The sequence below is a fragment of the Balaenoptera acutorostrata genome, chromosome 14, assembly GCF_949987535.1.
Source record: "Balaenoptera acutorostrata chromosome 14, mBalAcu1.1, whole genome shotgun sequence".
Lineage (NCBI taxonomy): Eukaryota > Metazoa > Chordata > Mammalia > Artiodactyla > Balaenopteridae > Balaenoptera > Balaenoptera acutorostrata.
The window spans coordinates 42919832-42942162 of record NC_080077.1 but is presented as its reverse complement, the minus strand read 5'-3'; the positions used below and the strand labels follow the sequence as shown (position 1 = coordinate 42942162).

General features: G+C 40.1%; 1 protein-coding gene across 6 annotated transcripts in view; it reads right to left on the bottom strand.

Moving 5' to 3' along the window:
* The window catches only part of FAM184A (family with sequence similarity 184 member A), a 117703-nt gene extending 96966 nt beyond the window's left edge, over positions 1–20737 (bottom strand). For 3 of the 6 annotated variants that reach the window (XM_007190771.3, XM_007190768.2, XM_007190770.3), the window contains exon 1: positions 19927–20737. In XM_007190771.3, the coding sequence (XP_007190833.2) occupies positions 19927–20094 (168 nt within the window). In that variant the 5' untranslated portion in view covers positions 20095–20737. The remainder of the gene's footprint in view (positions 1–19926) is intronic. The other 3 variants (XM_007190767.2, XM_007190769.2, XM_028168693.2) reach the window with 2 other exon arrangements.
* Between the last annotated feature and the right edge of the window lie 1594 nt (positions 20738–22331).

Genomic DNA, 22331 nt, shown 5'->3' with positions numbered 1-22331 from the left:
AGTTGAAAAGACAATTTGAGCAAATAATTCACTTAAAAGCATCACATTTTTCTCAAAAAATCTAGCCTCTTGTTTTACATTTGTTGAATACCTATAATTTTCTAGTTGATACTAAAAAAAACGCTTAAGCAAAATAAGATTCTGCATTGTAAGACCATATATTCCAGCTTAGTTAGACATGTGAATGTAGAACGGCTGCAAATTAAATTCCAATATCCATCCTCACTCCCTGGTTCCTTCACCCATCTCTGTCCCTCTCAGCCAAAGACACAGATTCTCTTCCAACAGAAGCTGGACTTTACGTTGTACCTAGTACATCATGGGGTCTGGAATTGATGTGGGCATTCACCTAGCTGCCTAATGCTGCTTTCTAAAAAGTCAGACAACCGAGGTTCAACTCCTACCTCTTCTAGCAGCAGGGCCCAGGGCAAGTCACTTAAACTCTCTAATGCTCAACTTCCTCATAAAGTCTAATAACCTCACAGGGTATGGTAAGAATTGAATTAAATATCATAAGAAAATAACACAAAATGGTTGCTTAAAAATGGTACTTACTGTTAACCATTCTAAATCATTATTCTTCCCCCATAATGAAAACTGCCTCTTGCTTTACGACTCATCCTATTATTTAGCTTTATCACTCCACCTGCCTCATCAGAGTAACAAACCAGGCTCCCAGTCACTGCCACATTCAGAATAAATTCAGCCATGGGACTCGCAAATCTTCCTCCTATCCCAACTCTGCCATTATCTTTGGAGATTTCAAAAATGCATGTAGAATCCAAAAGACCAGACTTAAAGTTCTTTGGGATTCCTAACTCTAAGAACCTCACTCACCTATAAACATTCTCAAGACTGTGCCCTGGATCTTGTTATAACTTATTTCATCTTAGAAATCTTCATATAGCTCCTTCTCATGCTACAACTCCTTGTGTTATCCCTCAACCACTGGCCATTATCTACATTACATACCGATGGTCCTCTCAATTCCTAAATTTTCCTTTATCTATTAGCTCCATCCCAAACCTCACTTCCTTCCCCGTGCAGCACACCAGGGTAGATTAACTGAACTATTCTCTATCAAAGTTCTTTCAGTCTCTTAAATCCCAGTTCTGCTACACCTCTCAGGCAAAACTCAGACTCCGGATTAATCCTTTAATAACATGCCTTTTCTCCTACATTTGGTGAACAATGGTCCTCTCCACAGTGCGGCAGGACTTTGCAGAAAACTGCGCAGCATTCAAACTGATACCAAATATCACGTCTAAATTCCTCCTGGGACAACCACACATCTCACTGATCCTTTCACTTGAATCTGGTTAGCTATTTTCTCCTCCTTCCCACCGCAGCTATTCTAAATGTTTTCTATTCTGCTTAAGGCCCCAATCACTCATGATTTTAATAATCACCTATATGAGGGGAGATTACTACACCTCCCCTCATATTTAGTAATCTCTCCTCAACTCCCTCGCAACACCTGCTACAGAGAATCTCACTTGGTGAAGCACTAAAGTCCCAACGCTAACAGCCACGAGTCAACTTGAAGCTGGAGCCTCCAGACCCAGTCAAGTCTTCAGCGTAACTGCAACCGCACGAGAAGTCCCGAGCCAGAGCCACCCAGCTAAGTGACACCTGGATTCCTGGACCTCAGAAACTGGGAGATAATAAACGTTTGTTGTCTTATGATGCTAAATCTGGAGGTAATGTGTTACACAACAATAGATGTCCTTCATATATTCCTATCTCAGTTGACATCAATCAACATCTATCTAGTCGCTCATTGATTCATTTAACCATTATTTGAGTACTTACTATGTGACAGAGACCTGTTATCCTCAATCTTCCCTACAATAAATTGTCATAAAATCTTTACAAGTTTATCTCCAAAACGTTTCTCCAATCTGCCCCTCATATTTGAGATTTCCCAAATCACCTCTTTCCCTCTCTCACCATAGTCCTAATTCAGGCCCTCACAATTCTCACCAATACTATATTACAATAGACTCCAAATTAGTTTCCTTGATTCTCATCTGTCCCTGTCAAGTGTGATCTATTTAAGACACAGAGAAACAGCACATACACAAGAGTTAAGGTGGCAGGATCAGGAGAAAGTTCTCTCAAGGAATAGATGACTCTGTAGTCTTTGTACACAAGTAACTAAGGCTTGATAGTCTTCATAGTTTTAGTAAAATAGAAAGTAGCTTACCTACTCAATGTGTATTCAGAAAGAGGAAAGGATACAACTGTGGACAATTCAGAGACAGCAACATGACACAGTGCAGCCATACTGAGTTACATGATGTTGATCAGATAACACTGGGTTACATGATGTTGTAAAGCAATATAAGTCCATGCACTGGTTCCCTGTTGCTACTGTAACAATTTATGACAAAGTTAGTGACTTCAAGCAACACAAATTTATTAATCTTATAACTATGAAGGTCAGAAGTCTGAAAAGAGGCTCTTGGAGAGTATCTGTCTCCCTGCTGTTTCCAGCTTCTAGAGGTCACGCATTCCTTGGCTCGTGGTCCCCTTCCATCTTCAGTGCCAGCAATGGCTGTCAAGTCTTTCTCACACCCCATCACTCTCACACTGACTCTCCTGCCTCCCTCTTTTGCTCAGAAGAATACTTGTGATTATACTGCCCCATCCAAATAACCAAGGATAATCTCCATTTCAAGATCCTCAACTTAATGATACCTGTAAATGTAATGTAACATAATCACAGGTTCCAGGGATTAGGACGGGGACATCTTGGAGGTGGGGGGAGGGTGGCAGTATTCTGCCATGGTCCAGTCCCAGAATTTGCTCTAGCGATGTTCCACAATCCAGAAATAGAAACAGAGAAAACAAATAGCAAGTGTGACGCAGGATTGAAGGTTAAAAATATGTAGAGTCCTAAAGACCAATATTAAAGTGACAGGCTTGTCTTCAGATCAAATTCTTATTTTTTTCTACAGCAGTTAACTTTGCTAATTCCTTCATGACCACAGAGTAGTCTTATCTGGGCACCTTTTCCACCAGTATTTTCTGATTATCACCAGGAGATTGGGAAAAGAAAGCTTGTACCAATCTGAACATACCTTACAATTAACAACATTGAAAGTGCACATTCTTCTAGGTCATTTAAGGAAGATCTATGTCAGACTAGAAACCAGTAAGACTAATTATCTGCCAAAGACATTCTATATTTGAATAAATAGTTTTTAAGAGTTTTCTGTATGTTGCATGAAGTCAACCCAGAAACATCCAACCAATTGTGCTGTAGTCTCAGTGAGTAAAAGATTTCTAGTTATCTTTCGGTGCCTAGACAAAGGCTTTTAACAAAACCAACTCCCACACTGACAGTTTGTGCTGGGAAGAAAGTAACTGTAACTGCAAACATTTTAAGCAAATGATGACTATAAAAAATAAGACTTTGTTTTACTTAAATTAAAATAAGTCAACATTATATTTTTAAAGGGTTCACTCCATGCCATGAAATAATGTATACATTTCCTTTTTCTGACCTAGGGCAATATGGTAGATCCAAGTTCAGATTATGTAGATTACAATTTACATACAAGGAGAGAATCCGATTGTAATTTTATCCCATGCTTATGATTGCAGGGTGTCTGCTAGGTGATTGGCAACTCACACAAAAGATGAGTATTGCCGTCCCCACCATCCCTTCCAGCCCTCTCATCTGAGGGTATTTAGGGAAATAATACGTCAAACTCACACTCACATGAGGGTGTTTAGGGTATAATAAGAGTCATAGTCATACAGGCCCATGACAACATCTGACAAACCAGAGCAGGACTAAGTAAACTGCAGATGCAAAGTTCTACATCCATTTTTAGATACACTCGATCCTCGTTATTCATGGATTCCATATTTCCAAATTCGCCTACTTGCTAAAATTTACATGTAACCTCAAAATCTAACACAGTATGTTAGACAAGCTTCATTCAGGCATGAATTATAGTGCTGTTTGCTGTGAGTACTCTGTTAATGAATCAACAATATGTATTAAATAAAGTGTCATTAAACAGAAATACACCTAAAACAAGGTTATGTATTGATGGCTTGATGAAAATGTGACCAGAGGGTGTCAGGACCATAACCCCGTATTTCCCCTATATAACTTCATAGAACATAACTACCTCAAATAATGAGAATCAAATGTATTTTATTATCCGTTCAACCTTTACTTTTGATAGCTGTAGTCCCTAATAATGTAGAATATATCTCCATCAGAGGAGAAAATATATACAAAAACAAATACGTTAGAGACAATGTCAGCACAGGCTGAACCAAGTGGGAGAGGCCTGGAGAGTGGGTACAAATTGACATTTATTGACCTCCTCTCCTACACAAATTACCTTGTTTCATCTTTACAGTAATTCTATGAGATAGGCTTTGTGATTCTTATTTTACAGATGAGGAGGCTGAGGCTCTGAGAAGTTAAAACACTTACTAAAGGTCACAGCCTAGTAAGTGGTGAAACAGAAATTCAAACTGGGGTCTGTCTAACCCACTGAACCACACCTCTGACCCGTATGGCAGGCACTGCTGCCTTACTGGGCCAGTGGCTCTGGGAACGTCACTCTCTGGCCCACAACCGAGACACCAAAACCCAAAACATACCCATTAACTCCCGGGACTCAAAAAACCGAAATTTCCCTCATCCCCTTTACCCCTGGTCATTACAGAGATTCGTAACCAGAGAATGTGTCAACCTGATTCTTTAAATTATTCTTAAAAGCCGTATTACAGAAGAAGTTGGAAGGTATTAGCATAGTTTCTTTATCTAAGAAAACTAGATATATACATTCTACCCAAAACAAACCAACCAAACAGAAAAAGGTGCCAATAATTAAGCATTTAAAATTTGTCATACTAAACTAATCTCTTGATTAAAATGTTCACCTACTTTATTCTGGTCACATTTTCTCAGAAGTCTATAGAAGTTAGATAGCCTCATCCACCAGAGGGCAGACAGCAGAAGCAAGGAGAACTACAATCCTGCAGCCTGTGGAACAAAAACCACATTCACAGAAAGAAAGACAATAGGAAAAGGCAGAAGGCTATGTACCAGATGAAGGAACAAGATAAAACCCCAGAAAAACAACTAAATGAAGTGGAGATAGGCAACCTTCCAGAAAAAGAATTCAGAATAATGATAGTGAAGATGATCCAGGATCTCAGAAAAAGAATGAGGGCAAAGATCGAGAAGATGCAAGAAATGTTTAACAAAGACCTAGAAGAATTAAAGAACAAACAAACAGAGATGAACAATACAATAACTGAAATGAAAACTACACTAGAAGGAATCAATAGCAGAATAACTGAGGCAGAAGAACGGATAAGTGACCTGGAAGACAGAATGGTGGAATTCACTGCTGCGGAACAGACTAAAGAAAAAAGAATGAAAAGAAATGAAGACAGCCTAAGAGACCTCTGGGACAACATTAAACGCAACAACATTTGCATTATAGGGGTCCCAGAAGGAGAAGAGAGAGAGAAAGGACCCGAGAAAATATGTGAAGAGATTATAGTCGAAAACTTCCCTAACATGGGAAAGGAAATAGCCACCCAAGTCCAGGAAGCGCAGAGAGTCCCATACAGGATAAACCCAAGGAGAAACATGCCGAGACAGATAGTAATCAAATTGGCAAAAACTAAAGACAAAGAAAAATTATTGAAAGCACCAAGGGAAAAAGGACAAGTAACATACAAGGAAACTCCCATAAGGTTAACAGCTGATTTCTCAGCAGAAACTCTACAAGCCAGAAGGGAGTGGCATGATATACTTAAAGTGATGAAAGGGAAGAACCTACAACCAAGATTACTCTACCCAGCAAGGATCTCATTCAGACTCAATGGAGAAATCAAAAGCTTTAGAGACAAGCAAAAGCTAAGAGAATTCAGCACCACCAACCCAGCTCTACAACAAATGCTAAAGAAACTTCTCTAAGTGGGAAACACAAGAGAAGAAAAGAACCTACAAAAACAAACCCAAAACAATTAAGAAAATGGTCATAGGAACATACATATTGATAATTACCTTAAACGTGAATGGATTAAATGCTCCAAGCAAAAGACACAGGCTTGCTGAATGGATACAAAAACAAGACCCATATACATGCTGTCTACAAGAGACCCACTTCAGACCTAGGGACACATACAGATGGAAAGTGAGGGGATGGAAGAAGATATTCCATGCAAATGGAAATCAAAAGAAAGCTGGAGTAGCTATACTCATATCAGATAAAATAGACTTTAAAATAAAGAATGATACAAGAGACAAGGAAGGACACTACATAATGATCAAGGGATCAATCCAAGAAGAAGATATAACAATTACAAATATATATGCACTCAACATAGGAGCACCTCAATACATAAGGCAACTGCTAACAGCTATAAAAGAGGAAATCGACAGTAACACAATAATAGTGGGGGACTTTAACACCTCACTTACACCAATGGACATATCATCCATAATGAAAATAAATAAGGAAACAGAAGCTTTAAATGACACAACAGACCAGATAGATTTAATTAGATATTTATAGGACAGCCCATCCAAAAACAGCAGATTACACTTTCTTCTCAAGTGCGCATGGAACATTCTCCAGGATAGATCACATCTTGGGTCACAAATCAAGCCTCAGTAAATTTAAGAAAATTGAAATCATATCAAGCATCTTTTCTGACCACAAGACTATAAGATTAGAAATGAATTACAGGGAAAAAAACGTGACAAGCACAAACACATGGAGGCTAAACAATACGTTACTAAATAACCAAGAGATCACTGAAGAAATCAAAGAGGAAATCAAAAAATACCTAGAGACAAATGACAATGAAAACATGACCACCCAAAACCTATGGGATGCAGCAAAAGCAGTTCTAAGAGGGAAGTTTATAGCTATACAAGCCTACCTCAAGAAACAAGAAAAATCTCAAAAAACAATCTAAACTTACACCTAAAGGAACTAGAGAAAGAAGAACAAACAAAACCCAAAGTTAGCAGAAGGAAAGAAATCATAAAGATCAGAGCGGAAATAAATGAAATAGAAACAAAGAAAACAATAGCAAAGATCAATAAAACTAAAAGCTGGTTCTTTGAGAAGATAAACAAAATTGATAAACCATTAGCCAGACTCATCAAGAAAAAGAGGGTGCTTCCCTGGTGGCGCAGTGGTTGAGAGTCTGCCTGCCGATGCAGGGGACGCGGGTTCGAGCCCTGGTCTGGGAAGACCCCCCATGCCACGGAGCAACTGGGCCCGTGAGCCACAACTACTGAGCCTGCGCGTCTGGAGCCTGTGCTCCGCAACAAGAGAGGCTGCAATAGTGAGAGGCCCGTGCACCGCGATGAAGAGTGGCCCCCGCTTGCCGCAACTGGAGAAAGCCCTTGCACAGAGACGAGGACCCAACACAGCTAAAAATAAATAAATAATAAAAATAAAGGAATTCCTTTAAAAAAAAAAAAAGAAAAAGAGGAAGAGGACTCAAATCAATAAAATTAGAAATGAAAAAGGAGAAGTTACAACAGACACCACAGAAATACAAAGCATCCTAAGAGACTACTACAAGCAACTCTATGCCAATAAAATGGACAACCTGGAAGAAGTGGACAAATTCTTAGAAAGGAATAACTTTCCAATACTGAACCAGGAAAAAATAGAAAATATGAACAGACCAATCACAAGTAATGAAATGGAAACTGTAATTAAAAATCTTCCAACAAAACAGAAGTCCAGGACCAGATGGCTTCACAGGTGAATTCTATCAAACATTTAGAGAAGAGCTAACACCCATCCTTCTCAAACTCTTCCAAAAAATTGCAGAGGAAGGAACACTCCAAACTCATTCTATGAGGCTACCATCACCCTGATACCAAAACCAGACAAAGACACTACAAAAAAAGAAAATTACAGACCAATATCACTGATGAATATAAATGCAGAAATCCTCAACAAAATACTAGCAAACAGAATCCAACAACACATTAAAACGATCATACACCATGATCAAGTGGGATTTCTCCCAGGGATGCAAGGATTCCTCAATATATGCAAATTAATCAATGTGATAAACCATATTAACAAATTGAAGAATAAAAGCCACACGATCATCTCAATCGATGCAGAAAAAGCTTTTGACAAAATTCAACACCCATTTATGATAAAAACTCTCCAGAAAGTGGGCATAGAGGGAACCTACCTCAACATAATAAAGGCCATATATGACAAATCCACAGCAAACATCATTCTCAATGGTGAAAAACTGAAAGCATTTCCTCTAAGATCAGGAACGAGACAAGGATGTCCACTCTCTCCACTATTATTCAACATAGTTTTGGAAGTCCTAGCCATGGCAATCAGAGAAGAAAAAGAAATAAAAGGAATACAAATTGGAAAAGAAGAAGTAAAACTGTCACTGTTTGCAGATGACATGATACTATACATAGAGAATCCTAAAAATGCCACCATAAAACTACTAGAGCTAATCAATGAATTTGGTAAAGTTGGAGGACACAAAATTAATGCAAAGAAATCTCTTGCATTCCTATATACTAGTGATGAAAAATCTGAAAGAGAAATTAAGAAAACACTCCCATTTACCATTGCAACAAAAAGAATAAAATACCTAGGAATAAACCTACCTAGGGAGACAAAAGACCTGTATGCAGAAAACTATAAGACACTGATGGAAGAAATTAAAGATGATACCAACAGATGGAGAGATATACCATGTTCTTGGATTGGAAGAATCAATATTGTGAAAATGACTATACTACCCAAAGCAATCTACAGATTCAGTGCAATCCCTATCAACTTACCAATGGCATTTTTTACAGAACTAGAACAAAAAATCTTAAAATTTGTATGGAGACACAAAAGACCCCGAATAGCCAAAGCAGTCTTGAGGGGAAAAAACGGAGTTGGAGGAATCAGACTCCCTGACTTCAGACTATACTACAAAGCTACAGTCATCAAGACAATATGGTACTGGCACAAAAACAGAAATATAGATCAATGGAACAAGACAGAAAGCCCAGAGATAAACCCATGCACCTATGGTCAACTAATCTATGACAAAGGAGGCAAGGATATACAATGGAGAAAAGACAGTCTCTTCAACATGTGGTGCTGGGAAAACTGGACAGCTACATGTAAAAGAATGAAATTAGAACACTCCCTAACACCATACACAAAAATAAACTCAAAATGGATTCGAGACCTAAATATAAGACTGGACACTATAAAACTCTTAGAGGAAAACATAGGAAGAACACTCTTTGACATAAATCCCAGCAAGATCTTTCTTGATCCACCTCCTAGAGTAATGGAAATAAAAACAAAAATAAACAAATGGGACCTAATGAAACTTCAAAGCTTTTGCACAGCAAAGGAAACCATGAACAAGACGAAAAGATAACCCTCAGAATGGGAGAAAATATTTGCAAACGAATCAATGGACAAAGGATTAATCTCCAAAATATATAAATAGCTCATGCAGTTCAATATTAAAAAAACAAACAACCCAATCCAAAAATGGGCAGAAGACCTAAATAGACATTTCTCCAAGGAAGACATACAGATGGCCAAGAAGCGCAAGAAAAGCTGCTCAACATCACTAATTATTAGAGAAATGCAAATCAAAACTACAATGAGGTATCACCTCACACCAGTTAGAATGGGCATCATCAGAAAATCTACAAACAACAAATGCTGGAGAGGGTGTGGAGAAAAGGGAACCCTCTTGCACTGTTGGTGGGAATGTAAATTGATACAGCCACTATGCAGAACAGTATGGAGGTTCCTTAAAAAACTAAAAATAGAATTACCATATGATCCAGCAATCCCACTACTGGGCATATAACCAGAGAAAACCGTAATTCAAAAAGACACATGTGGGCTTCCCTGGTGGCGCAGTGGTTGAGAGTCTGCCTGTTAATGCAGGGGACACGGGTTCGAGCCCTGGTCTGGGAAGATCCCACATGCCGCGGAGCAGCTGGGCCCGTGAGCCACAACTACTGAGCCTGCGCGTCTGGAGCCTGTGCCCCGCAACGGGAGGCGCCGCGATAGTGAAAGGCCCGCGCACCGCGATGAAGAGCGGTCCCCGCACCGCAATGAAGAGTGGCCCCCGCTTGCCGCAACTAGAGAAAGCCCTCGCACGAACCGAAGACCCAACACAGCCAAAAATAAATAATAAATAAATAAATAAAGTAGCTATAAAATTAAAACAAAAAAAAAACAAAAAAAAACCCATAAACTTATAAAAAAAAAAAAAAAAAAAAAAGACACATGCACCCGAATGTTCATTGCAGCACTATTTACAATAGCCAGGTCATGGAAGCAACCTAAATGCCCATCGACAGACGAATGGATAAAGAAGATGTGGTACATATATACAATGGAATATTACTCAGCCATAAAAAGGAACGAAATCGGGTCATTTGTTGAGACGTGGATGGATCTAGAGACTGTCATACAGAGTGACATAAATCAGAAAGAGAAAAACAAATATCGTATATTAACTCACATATGTGGAACCTAGACAAATGGTACAGATGAACCGGTTTGCAGAGCAGAAATTGAGACACAGAAGTAGAGAAAATACGTATGGACACCAAGGGGGGAAAGCCGCGGTGGGGTGGGGATGGTGGTGTGATGAATTGGGCAATTGGGATTGACATGTATACACTGATGTGTATAAAGTTGATGACTAATAAAAACCTGCTGTTAAAAAAAAAATCTATAGAAAAAAATGAGAAAAATATATAGGCTAAAAATGGTACTATAAATTGATAGTATTAATTAATAGTGCCCAGCACAGTATCTTTCAAGGACTAGACAGTCAACAAAAGTTTACCAACCTTTTAGATCTACATGCTCTATTTTAGTCATATTTAAGTATATCTTCTCTTGTTGCTCTGAGTAGACCATTATATTAAACACACACGAATACACAACTTCCTCTCAAAATTACTTGTACTTTGTTTACATAGTGCTTCACTAGGCAAAAGATTTAAGAATAGACAGGGGGCAAGGGGGGAGGAGGGATAAATTGGGAGACTGGGATTGACATATACATAGTACTATATATAAAATTGATAACTAATAATAACCTACTGAATAGCACAGGGAACTCTACTTGATACTCTGTAATGGCCTATAAAGGATAAGAATCTAAAAAAGAGTGGAGATATATACATATGTATAACAGATTCACTTTGCTGTACACCACACCTGAAACTAACACAACATTATAAATCAACTATACTCCAATAAAAATTTTAAAAAGAAAAAAAAAATGAATAGAATACTATTTAGTGTTTTGGTTATGAAATGTTTTCTGAAAGAAATGAGATTCTGTTAAGACTGTGCTTAAGGAGAAACAGGATGAAAAATGCAAATACTTGTGAACACTCAGACACACATTTAGCAGAATAAACAAAATCTTTCCAACCAGAAAGCCCAATACCTAGAGTATGTAACTATCCAAACTCCGCTCTTCATTTTATAAGGAAGAGAGACACGGCAAATAAAAAATGAAAGTAACAATTTATTCAGAAATAAAGTTTCAGCATTTGGCAAAGGATTAGTATAGGTCTGGCCTAATCTGTAAATATACTGATTATCAACAAGGATCTGGAAGTGATAAAGGGCTCTACATAATTTATGAATGGTATGACTTGAATGTAAGTATATTATTTTGGAAGGCAGAAAATCATTAATCCCTATGGTTAACTTCTAGTTAACTAAAATAATTCATTCTCCAACAATTTTGAATAGGGATTTATCTTTATATTTTACTAAAATTAGCAATTTTATTGATAATTTAAATATTAGTAATGTACTTTATGAGGCAACATTTTATTTTCAAACCTTCTTAAACCTCAAAACAGAGATGTACATATAAAGAAATACAGATTAGTAATTTTTAAAAGTCATTAAAATACTATCTCCCTTATAATAAATAAGGTGTTACCGCGTAGCTGAGTCTATTATCCAAATCCCAAGTATTATGGTTAATCATTAAGTCTTGTTTTCCCATCCACTATAGGTCCTTTGGTAGTCTCAGCCTCCCTTTATATCTCAAAATGACAGTAATAAAAGATATAGGACAAAAATTTTTCACATATTGAACTTCACTACTTTTTATACATTCTTGTTAAAGTTTTGGTAGGAAAGAAAGATGTAATCATTAATGAAATAAGTTTGAGGCCTACAAATGACAGTACTCACTGCTGTAGTTTAATAGAAAGCTAAAAATAAAAGGTTTATTTTCTAAAATATTTGCTCTGGTCTCAAATGTTAAGTATACCAAACTTAACTGACTGTAACTGGTGATCCTCAACCTGCAAAGACTGGTGTTTCCAAAATTCATTTCTATATCTTAATTGATTGACAGTAAGAGACTATTTTCCAAAATATTTTAAAGGACTGTTAAGTTATGAAGTTAAAGTAAAAAAAAACAAAAACAAAAACAAAAACAAACCTTTATGGCTCAGAGCACACTTGAAAGTAGTATTTTCCCCACATATTTATAAAACTGTTTTTATTTCAAAAAAACAAAAACAAAAACAAAACCCTGAAGTCAGTTAGCAATTTTCTCCCATCTCTCTTCAGGTGTTTGTCTCCCAAAACGGCTGGGGGACACCAATTCCAATAGACTCACTGTTGTTTTCATTCAAAAGTAGCCTGAAGGATAGAAACTTTCTCCGATGAAAAAACAAGTATGGCATTAAGAATTTCTATTATTCACATCAATCCCATTTTCATGGCATAATATTCAAGTTTATTTACTCACAGATAAAAGAGGTTTTTAATCTCATAACATAAATTGAAAGGGCAGAATTACAGTACTTTACCACTCCTCACCCCACCCCCACTACCTCCTATTGTCATTTGGAAGTTAACTGGCTTTACAGACCCAGGTTACTCCATTCTCATCTCAAATTTAAGATATGAAAATTTCAGAAATACTCATAATTTTAAGAAAGCATAGAAATTTACTTATTAATTAAAATTAAACAAATTGTTTCAATCAAATTTTGCTGAACCCTTATCCTTCATACTACTTTTTAAGAGGTTGACAATTAGAAGACAGCACAAGATTTTCATAAACAAGTAAGACAGAGAGGGGTCGGGGGGAGAAAAACTGGAAAACTTCCAACGTACTGCCCTCAGAAATGGGACCTAAGCAACAACCCAATTAAGAAAGCAAGCAGTCAAAAGAAAAATAATTAAAATAACCACATAGTAGTAACTTTGACGCCAAGTATGACAGTATTTAAATCAACCTAATTAAAGAATTTTTAAAGTCTGGAATGACTGAAGCTGTTAATAAAAACATGAAAATATTATGACATTTATCTGAGAATATAAAAAAAATAGCTGTTACAAATCTACCAAAGCCACAGTCACAAACTGTACAACCCACATATCCAGAAATTGTGCAGTGTATGGGAGAGGCACATGGGTTTCACTCTCATCAGGTCTGTGATTCAAATGGTAAGCAAAACATAGTTCCAACACGGGGAAAAACAACTCCGTGGCCTCTTAGGAGCTGAGTGGGTAATATGAGTTAGAAGGAAGGCATACACAGCAAAAAGAGACCTGCTAGTATGGTTACCTCTCTCCTAGACCATTCCAGAGACCTGGGTTCGAATCCAAGATCTGCCAGTGACAAGCTATATAGTCTTAAAATGACTTTACACCCTCAACTTCCATACCTGTAAAATGAGAGGGTTAGGCCGGTAAGAATCTATGGTTTCTTCCAGCTCTAAACCTTTTAACTCTAAAGGCAGTCGATTTATAAGTTTTTAGACAATTGATTAATAGCATATCATGCTTTTGTGCCCATTAGTAAAATACAGGAAATTAATTCAAACCTCTCAGCTATGACTAAAAGATTACACCTAAGCTGCTGCATAAAAGAATGTCAAAGCTGCAATGTAACACAGGAGGGAAAAAAAGATGCTACGTTTGGCATGTGCCAAGCTGAAACAATCCAAGTCATAACCAAAACGAAATATTATTATGAAACAGTATTTAGGTAATTCAAACAAACCAACTAGTGAGAAATCAGTTGAAGTTAACAGAGAGAAAACAGAATTGTTTGAAAATTTCACTGGTTTTGGTATTATATAAACACATTCAGGTTTTGAATAGAGTAAAAGCAGAGTTAGTATTAAATGACTGATCAAAAGACTATTTTTCCATATTTGCTAAGAATCTGGTATATCAATTACCTTCCTTTTGAAATGATAAATAATACTTATATTTTAGACAAAGTGCTTTATGTTTTTATTTTTGCATCAAAAATAATAAAATAATATATAGCTTTTTGAAGCAGTTTAAGGGGAAGCCAAATATTTAAATATTTACGAGTAATTTAACTCAGCTGAAATGATCTAGCATTAATCCAGAAGAGCAGCAGACACAACCCCTCAAAAATATTTACTGACTTTGTCTACTATATAACAAAATTACGTGGTACATCATTATCTTCAATAAATATTTATTAAGCTTTTATAACACTATGTGCAAAACATCATATTAAGGTTACATGAAATATATAGTCCCTACAGCTGAGGAACTTACAGCCAAATTAGAGAAACAAAGTATATTTATAAACACAATAAATGGTGTGCAAATGTGTATTATTAAGTATCAAATAAGAAGTACAGACCATAAATGTTACAGTAATTCAGAGTAAGGTAAACCCAAAAAGGCCCAGGTTGGTCAGGGCAGTTCTTGGGAGGAGACGCATAAGTTGGGTATTAAAGGAAGACTTTCAAGAAGGGTTTGATGCTAAACACAGAGAACGCAAAGCAACTGTTCCTGCTCTTTGCAACCTTATACCCAACCTTATACTAGTTACGTCCGTAAGTGATAACTGGACTAAACTATATCAAAAGTGCAATCAACTAAAACAGTGTTGGATGGGCAGCTAACATGACAGGATGTTAAAAGGGAAGTTTCTACTGAGAACCAAAGACAACTGACATTCCAAAGCAGGTGCCAGAACATTCTCAAAATTTCCAAAGGAGGCAGTCTAAAGTGTTGACATGTGTTACCTCCTACCCTCAACACTAGTGAGAGAAGCTTCAAGCAGAACACAGAGCGGGGTTCTGGAGAAGAGTTCCTCGGGGAGAGCTACAAGAACAAGTGCTCTTGCCTTCCAGCGGGGAGGGAGGGGACGGATGCCTGCCTCTCACCTAAAGCCTAGAGGAGAAGGCTTTGATGGGACCACTTGAAGAGCTTGATATGTGTCTCGAGCACTCTGAAGAACACACTGAACTGGCACCTGATTCACCCCTGGAAATTCCAAAGGATAAGAAGCCAGATGAAGAGGCAGGTGAGAGCAGAAGAGAGACAGCTTCATTGGGACCACTTCCAGAGTTTGTCTGGACAAAGAATGAGTGCTCCACATGGACCAATGTGGGTCCAACGAGAGAGACAGAGAGAGCTGGGGTGATGGCATCTGGGTCCAGCCAAGAGGGTCACCTGAAGCTTGAACAGACCTCAGCAAAATGAACATGAGGTCCTGCCAGATCCAAGAAGCTGAGGAAGACATAAAAACCCAGCCAGAATTACAGATGCATTCTCACTGTCAAGCAACGTGAGGTGGGCAATTGAGGTGGGAGGTGGAGGATCCACAGGTGAAAGAAAGAACTTGAAACATCTGCCAAGTCTACAGCAGCACCGAAGCTAGATCACCAGGCACTAATCGAGTGTTAGTTAGCTAGTTGCCGCTCTTCTTTCCTCTCTTCCCTTCTTCCTTGTCCAACTTGGGAAAAGTCAGAAACTCACACTGACAAGACAAAGAAGGAGCAGTAGAAAAGCCCAGTCAGAAGAAACAAAAACAGTCCCCGATTATTGGCTTCCCCCTTGCAATGGGCAGAGCTAGGAACTGGGCATGGGGGAGAAGCTTCATCTTTAACTCAGGTTTGGTTTGGGGTTTTTATTTGTTAGTACTAGACATTTTAATAATCAAATTGAGACTTTTGTGACTTAATTACTGAAGGACAATTTGCAGTATCTAAAAGCAACCAGGAAAGTCAAGTTTATCCATGGGCAGGGAATGTGCCAGCCTCACAGCGTAAATTGAGAGGAACAGTGAATGACAAAAATAAAGCTGTTTTATAATTTCATCCCATAAGTCCTGCTTCTCAATCGAATGCACTAAAAAGTCAACACAGTGGAGAGCAGAGAAGTACACAAATATCATCTTATAAAACATAACTACCCATCCAGCTTCTCTATCTTGAGATGGCTCAGTCATTAACAATTCCAGAAATCTGCCACAACATAACTCAGGAATCTAATAGTAATTCTTAAAATTTGACATGAGCAACAAAGTATGATAGACTCACTTTATTTATTTGGTTGTGCCGGGTCTTAGTTGTGGCATGCATGTGGTCTCTAGTTCCCTGACCAGGGATCGAACCTGGGCCCCCTGTATTGGAAGGGCAGAGTCTTATCCACTGCGCCATCAGGGAAGTCCCTAACAAACTCACTTTAAAAGGCAAAGACTGTCTTGCTCCCTGCTGTATCTCTAACACTTAACAAAGCACCCCTTACATAAAAGATGCTTAAAGAACAGCTGTGTCCTTTCCATGCGATGGCTGCTAGGTTAGGTTCTTAGAAAACAGAACCTGAACAAATATGCCTGCAGATGGGACTGCTTTTTAGTTAGTTTAAAATATGTCAGTATGTGTAAAGTTATAATGTAGATTACTTTCATCCTTCTCCTTTCATTGTCAGCCAAATCTCGGAAATGTGCATATTGTATTTTTAATACTGTACTATAAAAACAGAGAGCAACTGTGAAAATTTTAAACCCTGATATTCAAATACAAGAGAAATTACTATCAGTATACACATTTTTAAAGATTTTAGCAGAAAACCCACAAAGAAATACAGTATCACATAATGTTATTAATGCAGGATGGTTTATTTTAAAAAGAAAGTAGCATTTTAAAAGTATATTATCCAGTATTTTACTAATACTTTGTTGGCATATATGTCTTTTCAGTGACAGCCTGAATTAAGAGCCTACTATCTTAGAGAGCTATAGTATCATCATCTTTCTTTAAAAGATTAGGAGGGCTCCTCTGGTGGCACAGTGGTTAAGAATCCGCCTGCAGATGCAGGGGACATGGATTCCAGCCCTGGTCCGGGAAGATCCCACATGCCGCGGCGCAACTAAGCCCGTGAGCCACAACTACTGAGCCTGTGCTCTAGAGCCCGCGAGCCACAACTACTGAAGCCCGCAGCCTAGAGCCCGTGCTCTGCAACAAGAGAAGCCACTTCAATGAGAAGCCCGTGCACCACAACGAAGGTAGTAGCCCCTGCTCGCCACAACTTGAGGAAGCCTGCGCACAGCAATGAAGACCCAACGCAGCCAAAAATAAATAAAATAAATAAATTTATATAAAAAAAAAGATTAGGAAATTGAGGCTCAGAGGTTAATGACTTGCCCAAGGTCATACTACTAGTAAATGGTAGAGCAGGAGTTTTAACTCAAGACAGTGTGTCAGCTTCCCAAGCCATGCTAACAATAACACTGAAGAGGTGAGTTCTGTTGACTCATTTCCAAAAGAAATAAAATCTTATTTTAATGGTTACCTCTATAATGTCTAATTTTGAAATACAAGCGATTGCCAAGTTCCAAACATGGTTCTATTAACAAACCTCTACTGGTGTGAATTTATTAATAAACTCTTCATGAGTGAAAACTCTATAAAGCAGATAGCAGTAAAATTTCTATCAGTCAATATATTACTCACGATATCATTCTTATGGTATTTACAATAAGTATATGTGACTATAAAACTGACAGTTTCCAAGTTGGTACCTAAAGCAAGCAGGTCTTACTGTATGTTTCAGAAACTGAAGGGTGTTGGCTGAAACAGAGCCCTATTATCAGATTGTTCCATTCTCCTGCATTATCTTAGTAACAGAGGTAAGAGATGGGGTGGGATATTTCAGTGTTAATCAGTGGTTCTCCACCTGCCCATCCCTCCCCGGGGAACATTTGGCAACATGAATTGGCCTGGAGACGTGTGTATTGTCACTACTGTGTGTGCATGTGGGGACTACAAGTAGATGGTGCTGAACATCCCACAGTGCACAGGGCAGCCCTGCCCCCTCCCAACAAGGAATTATTCAGTCTAAAATGTCAGCAGTGTCGAGGCTGAGAAACTCTAGTGTGAGATTAAATATCTGAGGTACTTAGCAGAGAGGGTGGCGTGAGTGTTTAGAGACTGTAACTATAAACACTAAATCAGAGTCCAGTAACACTCAGGAAAGATTAGACATAGCACTCAAGCCGTGATGAGAGCACTGGCAAGAGGGCAGCCTCCTGCTTTGTTAGGTTTGAGGCGGGTAGTGTAAAGAAAGTGATCGCAACTTCTAGTAGTACTCCAACATTTCACAATTGTGCTGATTTTTTTTTTTTTTTGATAAAAGAACAGGAAATTGAAAAAGTATAAGTAAAAAGAAGAGTAGTTTGCTGGAGAGAAAAGAAACTTCATTTGTTATACTGTACACAGTTCCAGTACCAGCTTACTGAGTGTTTCTATGACTTACAGCAGGGCCCTAGAGGGTTACAACGTAAAACAAAAATAATGGATGTTTTGGACACACTATAAGAGAAAATCAGAATAAATAAATATACATGTGCTTCATTCTGGACATCAGTATTCTAAAGACCAAACATGATTTCAGAAAGCCTGGCTCCCAAAATGTGTAAATGCTCCCAAATGTGTAAATGCTCTGATGGTATACTACTGTTCCTTCTTGGGCCTTCCCTTCTCTGAATTTGGGGACCCTCAAGTCAAAAGAGAAAACAGTAAAAACTGGACACGTAGCAACCTCTGAGATGGTGCTGACATAAAACAAAAACCAAACACCAACAAGCAAAATTGCTTGGAGTTGCAAGAGTCAGACTTCAGAGGTTATCTAATAGCAAACCCCACAATGCCAGCCTCTCTTCACATACCAACACCCCTAACAAGGGGTTAGCCGACTCCACTTAAACGCTAAACTAAGGTCTATCACTTCTACTAGCTTTCAGAAACCACGAATCACTTCTTCTCACGTAATGGGTATTGAAAGATTGCGCCTGAGCTCTAAAGAGAGCAATGTAATTGATCTAAGTTGCTCCTGACCCACAGATACCAACTGTTTCTCATTACCAACATTTCCTTAAGCAGAAAAAAAAAGCTCACCATCCACAGACGATTCTAAACTACAACTGGCCAAATCTGCGGGCGTATTTGCCCCTTGAAAATTATCTTCTGATACACTGAAGCATTTAACTAAATGCAGACACATGATTCATCTAAAAAGCCTTGTTTGACATTTTGTCAGTATAAGGAATGACTCATTAAATCCTGAAAATGGCACGCTAGGTATGTTTTATCCTCCTACATCGCTCAGCAGGATTTATTCTCCCCTTAACTACGTAACCAATGAAAGACACTGATGAATTCGAAGACTCCGGATCATGTTGGGTAAATACGGTACTGTACTTTATACAGTTACAGTAAAGCCTCGTGGAGCCTTGGCAGATGCACGAGAGCAAAACTAAAGTGATTTATTATTGTGCCGTAAAAGAAGTAGATCCTAATTTGTTCTGTGCTGGCTTACCCCAAAAGGGTAGCGGGGGGCAAGTCCCATAAACCCAGCTTTGCTGTCGGGTTTAATTTAGTTTAAATTAACGTCACCGGCGTTGCACCGAAGTTTGAACGGTTGGTTCCAGGAGGTAAGTCTCTGGCTGTTGCTTCCCCAAAACAGCCCCCTTTCAACTCGCCCCGGGCGCAGGGCGCGCAGCCTCCCAACCAGGCAGGTGGGCCCCGCGCGGCCCGCACGGGGTCTCGTCTCCGCAGTGCCCACCCCGCAGCCGCTCCCTTACCTTGGTGAGCTGGGCGATTTTCTTGCTCATTTTCAGGTGCAAGTCCTGGCTGTAGTCCATGCAGTGCCCCGCCTGCTGCGCGGCGGCCGGCGAGGGCGCGAATTTGGCCGCCCCGGCCGCCGAGCCGCCGTAATAGTGCTGCTGCCAGCTCATGCCCGGGGTCGCCATCTTCCCGGCAGACCCCGGCCGGGGCACCGGTGCCCGCGCTCGGGGGGCGGCCCGCCGAGCAACGGCGACGGGGACGCAGGAGCCGGGGCGGCCGCTTCCGGACCCGACACCCGGCGCCCGCCAGTCGCGGCCGCCCGCGCCCCCCCGCCCGCGAACCCCGAGTCACCGCCGTCCAGGGACGGGGCGGCCCCGCCGGCCCGAAGCCGCGGGCGACACCGGCGCGGGGCAGATGCCCGGGCTGCGGCGGCGGCCCGGGGCCCGATCCGCTCTCGCCCGCTCTTCGGCTCGCGCCTGGCGGAGGAGACGTGGGCGACGTGGCCCCGCAGGTCCCGCTCCCACCCGACACCCAGCGGGACAGCCGCCTAGGGGGTTGCGGAGGGAGGAGGAGACTGGGCGGGCTGCTGCGGGGGGAGGCGGGGACCTGGAAGAGGGCGCGGGAGCCGCTGAGCCGCCGTTACCAGGGTGCGCGGCCCGCGGAGCGCGCGGGGTGGCGACGTCATTTCCCCGCAGCCAAGCTCCGCCCCGCGCCGCCGCCTTCCCGCAGCCCCGCGGCCGGCGCGGGCGCCTCTTGCGGGGATCGCAGCCAGTGCCTACCCCTGCGGCGGGGAGCCCCGAGCTCCGGCCGGCCGGTGGTAAGCCCCGTGTGCCGCGCGTGCCAGAAAAGACGGGCCCGTGGTCACCTTCGGTGTGTAGAGCGCATGCCGATTTACCGAGCCTTTGCACGTGCATCATCGCGTGCGCTGGGCCCAAGTGGCTCTTCCCCAAGAAAAGCGGCAAACTCACATCCCGCTCCCTCCCAACGATGGCCTCAGCACCGGAGACGTGCGTAATGAAGTCGCGGGGAATCCGATACCCCCTACCCAGACCCTTCCTTCCAAACTCACACAAACATAATTGTTACTGTCTTAGGCTGACGGACTACGTGCCAGGCACTGTCCCTCATTCAACACCAAGTGTCTATGTGGACAGGACACACTTCATCAGTCAATTGGTATAGCATTGCACCACTACTTCCCAGTCTAATGGAGCCCGAGACAATTATATATGAAATCTACTTAGCTGCAAGTAAAGGGGAAAACAGAAGCTGAACAAGATGTCCTTAAGGATTTGGAGCTGGGCTAAAATGTGTCATTACTTGTGCATTTTCACCTTACTAAATGTGTTATTTCCTACTAATTTTCTCCTAACATGTCTACTCCTGCAGATCAAATAATTTTTTTTTAACGTAGTGTCCTGTGTTGAAGTAAATCAGTCATTTTAGAACATTCTTAACACAAACTTTAAAAATATAGAATCGTGTCTATTTAAAAACAATATGTTCTCATGCAGTTTTGCAGGACTGAATCCTCTCCTGTTATAATATGTAATTTCTCTTTAGCATGCAACTAACCACCATATAAATCTGATTAACAAATCCGATTGGGGGCCATATTAAAGTATGTGTGACAAAATCTAAACCTACAAGGTGAAGGGCGAATAGGATCTTGAAATACTTCCGGAACTGCTGGAATTCCAGAAAGGAATTTTGAAATTGGCTACCTCTTTTCCCAGATGCTAAGTACTCAGCCTTCCCTCTAACAGAACTTTCAGAAAATAAGTTGTCTAGTTGCAAGGTCCTGAATGGAGCAGATGGCCAGAAACAAATATGCAAATTTTGCTCCCTTCTTAAGCTCTAATGATTAAATGAAATTAAAGAGAATTAGAAGGTGGGTTATTTCATCAAATTCTAGGCATGGAAGATTCACAATCATTTTAGAACCCTCATGTCCTTTATATTCTATGCAGGAGTGTGTGCTCCAAATGCTCCTAAGTTTCCCTAAATTTTTATAGCTAACTTCTGCTAGGGCAAAGAAGATGTTTTTTGTTTTTGTCTCTATGATATAGTGGAAAGAATATAGGACTGGAAATAAGACCAACGTGTAGCCTCAACTGAGTCACCAATCTTGTTCATCCCTCAAATGCATCCTCTGAAGAGTGTTATCAGCCCCTTCCCGGTCTAACTTGGGAGTTAAAGGTTGCAACTCTGGTCCACTAGTAGTTCACTCTGAATCCCATCACAAGAGTTCCTGCCATCGCTATACAGCATAGCCCAGGAGGAGCCTTTTCCTAAATATTCTGCTCAGTAGACACCCAGTGTCATTCCATGAATTAAACAGTTTTACCTGACCACAGTGGGATAAAACAGGTCATCTGATACAGAATTCTATTTAATTATGAATGATACATAGAAATATAAA